The following is an 8,947-nucleotide window of genomic DNA, read 5'->3' as shown; positions in this document are numbered from 1 at the left end:
TCTCACATTCTACAATTCCTCACCCTCTCTTCTACTGTTCCTGACACCGGGAGAATAATATTGATATTTTTCTCATCCACACCTATCATATTGTGTCTGAACACATGGATTTATCCACTGGACTCATATGGATTACATTTACGCTCTCTTTGTATGGATTGTGGAGTTTCAAAATTATGGCACCCATTCACTTGCATTGTGAGATGAGAGAAACAATTTTCTTCAAAATATCTTAATTTGTGTTCTGCAGAAGAATGTCATACACATCTTGGATGGAATGAGTAAATCATGAGAATGTTAATTTTTGAGCGAACTATCCCTTTAAATTTAGTTATTTACATTAGGTTCAATTAGGTAAAACACATCTGTAAACATCTGCATTTGAAGAACAATTTCTCTTTGATTATGTACAAATATGCATTGCTTTGCCTAGACAGTCTTTGGACAGTCTGTAAAAATTCTGTAAAATTTCCTTCTGTAAATCTAAAAAGCTCAACTATAAATCCTGTCTTTCAGCGTTCTTGATTGTGAAAAAAGCATCAACTTGCACTTTATTCCTCCGAGGTCCATAACAAAGAAGTCCTTCTTGAGGTCGACAGAGAGTCTGTACCTCTATCGATCAGTAGGCCAGAATAAATTTGTGTTTGAGAAACTCACACATATTTTAACAAGTCACAGGAAAAAGACCATGAAGTATCAGCCCGTGGAAGCTTAAGTTTTATATACGAATCCTACAAAAAATGCCACAATAAACAAACCGTCATTGTGGTGGAAGGGTGTTCCTTTTACTAAAGTAACACTTCCAACCACAAAGGGGTGATACAGTAATGGTGTGACCTGGAGCTACACTGAGCTCTCATCAGGTTCGATGTCCAGCTGTGTATGTTTCCTTTTTTCCAGGATCCTGTTGAGCTCCTCTGTAAACGAGTGGTAAAGTGGCGACGTCATCTCGGAGTCTGTCTGTTTCAGGAGCACATAACTGTTTCCATTCATCTTTCTCAGCACACTGGGTAATGTAGCTGACATTCCATTGGTGTAGTCAGATGATGGTAGGGGCGGAGGCATTGGAAGTGGTGGAGCAGGTGGAGGCTCCTTACTGGGTGTAGACTGGGAGTCTCCTGAAACAATCTGTAGAAACTCTCCATCCCTTGACACCGCTCTGCTCCGCCCCTCGTTTCGGCCATTGCAGTGGCTTGAGATAGTTTTAAGCTCAAAATGCGAACTCCTTTTTCGTGCGGTTGCTGCGGTTACCGAAAGACCTTGTTGAGAGTACTTCCTGCTGTTGGGAGTGCTACGTGCACAGAAGCTCACATAAAGCAAGACAACTGTAAGAACTAGACACAGCCCTGCAAGAACAGCCACCAGAGAAATATACATGGCCTCCATGTGTCTGTAGGTCTGGAACTCTGGTCCAGAAGGTAACGGGGCAGGTGGAGGGGACAGGAGCTGCTCAACAGGACCACTGGATGGGCTCGGAGTTGGTACAGTTGTGGTGGTGAACAAACTTTCGGGTAGAGCCGTTGGGCTTGCTGAAAGATGCGTTGCAGGAGGCGGTACAGGTTGCACTCTCACAATATAGCTGCTGACAGGAATCCAAACTTCATTTTCCACTGCATAACAGCGGTAGTGTCCGCTCTGCTGGCTCTGAGCCCCAATGATTAGGAGACCGTCAATGCCAGTGCGGTAGCGAATATCAACACCATACTCCTGAAGCTGCTGACCGTTCAGTGTCCAATGAGGAGAGGCCAGGTTGGAGCGAATCTCACACTGTAAAAGCACATCATCTCCAGCCATCACTGCACGTGTCCGGTGCGTGGCAAAACCTGGCAAGATATAAGACATTAGTATTATTATTCTACTCTTAAAGGTATACAGTAATTCACCAAAAATGTTGCCATCATTTACACACCCTCATGTTGTTCTGATTACTTTCTTCTATTACAAAAATCACAAAAGATGTCAGGCAGCAGGTTAGCCTCAGTCACCGTTCACTTTCATTGTATGCAAAAAAATGAATAAAAAAAGCAATCAAAGCGAATGATGACTGAGGCGATCTCCTTTTGTGTTCCACTGAAGAACGGGTCAAACGGGTTCAGAACAACATGAGGATGAGTAAATGTCAGAATGTTCCTTTTTGGGTGAACTTTGCCATTTGACCTAACCAGGTTGCAAAGAAACAAAAATCACATGCATTAAACACACCATCACTTGTAATGTTTGTACAGCCTCTGCTCCCCATCTGTATGTCCTGGACAAGAATTGACCTAAAAGAAGCACATTAAAGTTACATTAATAGACTTCCATACATGAACATGCAGAACACACTGTAAATGTGTAACACGCAGGGTCCAACGGTAATGCTCTCAAATTGCCAAATGCAAGCACAACCGACTTTGGCAAGTAAATAAATCGTACTCACTAGTTGGCTAGTAATGTTATTAGGAAATGCATGCAACATTACATTGTTTAAATTGAATTTTTAATTTTTTCTTAAAAATATATAAAATAAAACAATAAAATCGTATGGAAAACAAAATTGTATTTTGATCAAGTTTCCTGAGAGGATGACCTGGACTGTTTATAAATTTAAACTGAAAAAATGGCAAAGTAATCCCATTATTAATAAAAAATATATATTTCTAATACAAATTCTTAATTCACTCATTATTGATAGGTGTGGGGGCCGTACATGTGGGGGCCTGGGTAGCTCAGCGAGTACTGATGCTGACTACCACCCCTGGAGTCGCAAGTTCGAATCCAGGGCATGCTGAGTGAATACAGCCAGGTCTCCTAAGCAACCAAATTGGCCCGGTAGCTGGGGAAGGTAGAGTCACATGGGGTAACCTTCTCGTGGTCGCTATAATGTGTGGTTCTTGCTCTCGGTGGGGTGCTTGGTGAGTTGTGCGTGGATGCTGCGGAGAATGGCATGAAGCCGCCACACGAGCTACATCTCCGCGGTAACACGCTCAACAAGCCACGTGATTAGATGTACGGATTGATAGTCTCAGATGCTGAGGCAACTGAGATTCATCCTCTGCTACCCAGATTTAATCGAGTTACTACGCCACCACAAGGTCTTGGAGTGCATTGGGAATTGGGCATTCAAAACTGGGGAGAAAAGGGGAGGGAAAAAATAAAACAGAACATGTATGAAAGTGTCTGTTACTTAAAATAAACACCCCAAGTCTGCTTTTACCTGTTAGAGTAAGATGATATTTCAGCACACACTCTTCCATCCCAGCCACAAAGTGGATCTCGTGCAAACACACAGTCATAACAGGATGTGTAGCGCTCACAGGATGACAGAGGTAATTGAGCCAGTCCAGAAGGGGCAGTTACATAGATACTGTTCTGTTGAAAGAGCAAAATCTTAAAGGTTTAGTGCTCCTGAAAATGGGTTTACTTGATTCAGTTAGGTTCCCACTACTTTAAGTACTTAAATTGAAATTTTTTAATTTAAGAAAACTCATTTCAGGGGGCCTGGGTAGCTGGCAATTCAGAGAATTGACGCCGACTACCACCCCTGGAGTGGCAAGTTAGAATCCAGGGCGTGCTGAGTGACTCCAGCCAGGTCTCCTAAGTAACCAAATTGGCCAGGTTGCTAGGGAGGGTAGAGTCACATGGGGTAACCTTCTCGTGTTCGTGATTAGTGGTTCTTGATCTCAATGGGGCGCGTCGTGAGTTATGTGTGGATAGCAGAGAGTAGCATGAGCCTCAACATGCTGTGAGTCTCTGCGGTGTCATTCACAACAAGCCATGAGATATGATGTGCAGATTGGCGGTCTCAGAAGCGGAGGCAGCTGAAACCTACACCACGCGGATTGAGGTGAGTAACTGCACCACCACAAGGACCTACTAAGTAGTGGGAATTGGGCAGTCCAAATCGGGAGAACAGGCGATGAAAAGAAAAAGAAAGAAAGAAAACCCATTTCAAGCATGTGGAACCACTGTACATGGTTGAATCAAGTTCAGCCAAAGACTTTAATTTTCTCCAAAGGAAGAAAGTCATACAGGTTTGAAACAACATGTTGGCAAGTAAAATGATGACAGAATATCCATCAAATATCCACATGTGTAGTGAAGTAGCTGAACTGTATTTTACTAATTAGCTTAAAAGCAACCATTACTACTTTTTAAACTGCTTTTAATGGGTCACCTGTTTTTGTGATATTGCCATGTTATTGATGGGTTGTTTTTCCTCAAACAGTTGAAGCTCCTCAATAATGTGCACATGGTCTCTGATCTTTACCGCCCTGTGTAACCAGCCCTCATCTGAAAACAAACATTGTAAGTAAATGATATTGTAAGTAAAAAAATATTTACATAATGCTTGAAGTGAAGTAACTCTAAAAGTACCTGTTCCAATGAAGAGCATGTCATAAACGAGTCCATCCAAACCTGCAACTTGAAGTACAGCAATCTTGGTGTAGTCTGCACTTCTCTGGAGCAAAAGAGGGCGTCCTCCAACTGGCTGGATCTGCCTGGCCATTAAAGGGTGTTTTCGAGCAAAATTCAGTATGTTGTCAGGGAGATCCCGGGAGGAATTTATAAGCAGAGCACGATGCTGATCGGTTATACACTGAAAAGAAACAAGGAGACTCTTATATAACATTCATCAGAAGAGTGAAAATAGATTCAAGACTGCAATTTGTGTCCCAGACTCTGAGCCAGGGCCCTGAGAGAAAACTATTCAGATTCCTGGATTATATGATACAGTCCTCAGGTTGGCTGAATATACTGAACAGCTAGAATAATGATTCAAAGCTGTCCAACTGATATTATACAACATTTATTCATGGCTTGTCATGGTTTAAATCAATACTGATTTGGAGCAAAGGCATCTTAATGACCTTACCGAACCAGGCCTTGGATCTGGAACTTTACCAGTAAATTCTCTCCATTTGGAGTCCTGTAGCTCCATGTAAGGCCCATCAAAAGCTGTCTGGACATCTCTGAGGGAGTACTGACACACTGCAGACATTTTAACATTTCTCCTGGCAGTGAGAAAGAGAAAGAGAGAGAAAAAGAGAGAGAGAGAGAGAGAGAGAGAGAGATTAAATAATTGACAATTTCATCAACAGCACCTGTGGCATGCTGTCAATTACCACAAATTTTGTGAAAGCAAACAATATCATTTACAGTAATGCACTTACAATAGAAGTCAATAGGGCAAGACATTCCGGTATGCTGCAAGCAAAAATGTGATGTTCACATGTTTAAATCTTTCATACAAAAATGTGTCTTATTGAATTTCTGGTTATTCATTTTCAACGTAATTTTGGATTCTTCTCTATAAAATTGTTTTTTGTCTGCTTACACATATCATGGGTTTACTGGCTTTATATGGTGATGACATGAGTTGAAAAATTTATATAATAGATTTATATACTTTAACTTTGCACAGGCAAGTTTGGTCAAGCGATTTTATCACAGTAATCAGAAGTGAATGGGATTTTTGTTGGTTTTTAGAAGTTGAGGGTCATAATTTTGAAATAATTTTTTGTGGTAATCAACAGTGTGTCACAGAACTTGAACTGAACCTGGAACATTCTTATGAAAATTCAATTGTAAACAAACACTGAGAGGTTGCTATCCTGAGTGCAACTGTCACTATCGTGGAATTGCCAACATTGCTGAAAGACCAAAATTCTATCGGTCAAATTCAGTGAATTATTTTCTAAAAAAAACCTCTTCCCATGCTTAATAAACTTGATGATCTGGGATCAGTAGTTCTCAAGTGGTGAGTAGCAGGTCTGTTCTGATAATGTTGCGGGCACCAGGGATAAAAACAATGCTAAATGTATAGAATAAAATGCAACAAACCCTATAATCGAACATGGATAGGGCAGCAAAATAAAGAGGCTGATCAAATTTTTAAAGGAAAGAGAAAACACTCACCATATTTTTTGTTGTTGACATCCAGTTATAAAGTATTTTGCCATCAATATAACCATCACATCATATTAGAATGCTGAATTATACCCCCCCCACCCAACATTTTCATGCAGCACGACTCTACACTTTTCTCTCTCTCTCCCTCTCTCTGTTCTGTTTCTGCCCACCCATGCCCTGTGTTCTATTGTGAGTGTCCCTTCTTAAAGGAATTAAGCACATGGGAAAAATTAGAGATGGACTCTCTCATGCTCTCTAGAAAATTCTTTAGTCAAACAAGCTCTGAGAATGAAGATAACACACAGTCACATGCTTGCAGATTTCTGTTACTTCTGTTCACATCACATTTAACGAGACTGTTGCAGAGAACACCTATCATACTCTCGAATACCTGTCCAAACAGGACTCTGATACAACTGGATTCAGTAATGAGAAAGATTCTCTACATTCCCAAAATTATGGTAATGGAATTTTACAATCTATAGATTTCCCTATCTAATACTATTATGATGGTCCTATTGTTAATATATACAACTTTTAATACAAAAAAATGCATTACATTTTGAAATTAACATATAGATTAATAAATGCTTTAAATATATTGCTCATTACTACTTCATGTTGACTAGCATAGGAATATTAAAGGAATATTCTGGGTTCAAATCAAGTAGAGCTCAATTGACAGCATTTGTGGTATAATGTTGATTACCACAAAAATTATTTCTTTAAATAAAAGCAAAAATATGGGTTACAGTGAGACACTCACAATGGATGTGAATGGGGGCCAATCTGTAAATGGTAAAATACTCACGGTTTCAGAAGTATAGCCACAAGACGTAAACTTAATGCATGTTAATGTGATTTTAGTGTGATAAAATCGCTTACTACATTTTTCTGTGTAAAGTTATATCAAATTTTACAACTTTGTTGGTACAAACAATGTAATGCTATAAACCCTAAAATGACCATACAAACTATATAAAACATTTCACAGCTCAAATAATACACAAGTTTTAACAGACAATTTAATTTAAGTGCCTTTATAAAAATTACAAGCTTCAAATTTCTGCCTCTAAACCCTACAAAAATTGGCCCCATTCACTTCCATTGTAAGTGCCTCACTTAACCCAGATTTCTGATTTTTAAAGAAAAAGAGGGACAAGTCAAAATTATTTTGAGTGGTAATCAACATTATACCACAGATGCAGTCAAATGCAAACCCTGAATATTCCTTTAACTAATGATAAAGAATACCCTATAAAAACGTTCATTTTAAGTGTTACCATCAAACACACGTAAGTATCACTTCAGTTAATTTTCTTACCAATCAAGTCCAAAAACAGCATAAAAGACACTATCTTGTACACTGGCCCCCTCAACGACATAAACGCTGCGCAGGATGTTGAATTGAAGCTCATAATCAGGAATGGAACACACCAGCCTGGCCTTGAGAAAGGACGTCCACTTCCTTTGTAGAGTCCTTTGACCCCCAATATCCCCCTGTGTATGAGAAAGAGATGGACAGAAATGTTATGACACACAGTATATTATATACAAATGTATGACTACTTTTCTAACTCAATAGTGTAAGGAACAATAAAATATAAACTGGCGGCCAAAAGTTTGTAATAATGTACAGGTTTTGCTCTTATGTACAGAAATTGGTACTTTTATTCACCAAAGTGGCATTCATCTGTTTACAATGTATATTCAGGACATTAATACTGTGAAAAATTACTATTGTACTTTTAAAAACATTTTTTTTTTTTCAGAATTTCTTCAGAGTTCATATAAAAAAATCCTCCATGTGCAGCAATGACAGCTTTGGACATCCTTTGCATTCTAGCTGTCAGTTTGTCCAGATACTTAGATGACATTTCACCCCACGCTTCCTGTAGCACTTGCCATAGATGTGTCTGTCTTGTCGGACACTTCACACGCACCTTACAGTCTAGCTGATCCCACAAAAGCTCAATGGGGTTCAGATCCATAACACTCTTTTCCAGTTATCTGTTGTCCAATAGCTGTGTTTCTTTGCCCACTCTAACCTTTTCTTTTTGTTTTTCTGTTTCAAAAGTGGCTTTTTCTTTGCAATTCTTCCCATAAGGCCTGCACCCCTGAGTCTTCTCTTTACTGTTGTACATGAAACTGGTGTTGAGCGGGTAGAATTCAATGAAGCTGTCAGCTGAGGACATGTGAGGTGTCTATTTCTCAAACTAGAGATTCTGATGTACTTATCCTCTTGTTTAGTTGTACATCTGGCCTTCCACATCTCTTTCTGTCCTTGTTAGAGCCAGTTGTCCTTTGACTTTGAAGACTGTAGTGTACACCTTTGTATGAAATCTTCAGTTTTCTTTTTGGCAATTTCAAGCATTTTATACCCTTCATTCCTCAAAACAATGACTGACTTGAGTTTCTAGAGAAAGTTTCTTTTTTTGCCATTTTTGACCTAATATTGACATTAAGACATGCCAGTCTATTGCATACTGAGATGATTGTTATTTGAGAAGTTATTCTTTGGTCTGTTCTCACTCAAAATTGATTGAATCGTTTCAAAAGACATGGATTAAACCACTGGAGTCATATGGATTACTTTTATGATACCTTTATGTGCTTTTTGAACTTCAAAGTTTTGGTGCTTCATTCATGTATTGTTTGGACTTAAAGAGCTGAGATATTCTTCTAAAAATATTTGTTTGTGTTCTGCAGAAGAAAGGAAGTCATACACATTTGGGATTGCAAAAGGGTGAGTAAATGATGAGAAAATGTAAATATTTGGGTGAACTATTCCTTAAAGTGTATTCCAATGAAGAATGAAATAAAGTCCATAGAAATAAAAATAGAAAAACAATGTAAATGTACTCTATACTCATGTAGTAATATATCTCATTAATACAAATGGCAATGATGCAACCATAAAAGCACCACCTAAACAGCAATAAAATCACGATTTTTTCATTAATACATCTATTGGACTTGTACTAAATGTGCACAAGTGTGTTTATGTGAATGAGTCCATGTGTGTGCTTGGGCATATGGATATGTGTGTCTAGTG

At 38.9% G+C, this 8,947-nt stretch overlaps 1 protein-coding gene across 1 annotated transcript in view; it reads right to left on the bottom strand.

The window, feature by feature from the left end:
- Positions 1 to 337: 337 nt before the first annotated feature.
- The window catches only part of LOC127633593 (semaphorin-4G-like), a 31,547-nt gene continuing 22,937 nt past the window's right edge, over positions 338 to 8,947 (bottom strand). Inside the window, exons 9-15 of the mRNA XM_052112806.1 lie at positions 7,217 to 7,392; positions 4,856 to 4,994; positions 4,357 to 4,579; positions 4,157 to 4,272; positions 3,197 to 3,351; positions 2,203 to 2,264; positions 338 to 1,823 (exon numbers count right to left, since the gene is read on the bottom strand). Of these exons, the coding sequence (XP_051968766.1) occupies positions 844 to 1,823; positions 2,203 to 2,264; positions 3,197 to 3,351; positions 4,157 to 4,272; positions 4,357 to 4,579; positions 4,856 to 4,994; positions 7,217 to 7,392 (1,851 nt within the window). The 3' untranslated portion in view covers positions 338 to 843. The remainder of the gene's footprint in view (positions 1,824 to 2,202; positions 2,265 to 3,196; positions 3,352 to 4,156; positions 4,273 to 4,356; positions 4,580 to 4,855; positions 4,995 to 7,216; positions 7,393 to 8,947) is intronic.

The sequence above is a fragment of the Xyrauchen texanus genome, chromosome 40 (assembly GCF_025860055.1).
Source record: "Xyrauchen texanus isolate HMW12.3.18 chromosome 40, RBS_HiC_50CHRs, whole genome shotgun sequence".
NCBI classification, from domain to species: Eukaryota; Metazoa; Chordata; class Actinopteri; order Cypriniformes; family Catostomidae; genus Xyrauchen; species Xyrauchen texanus.
This window is presented reverse-complemented; position numbering and strand designations above follow the sequence as displayed.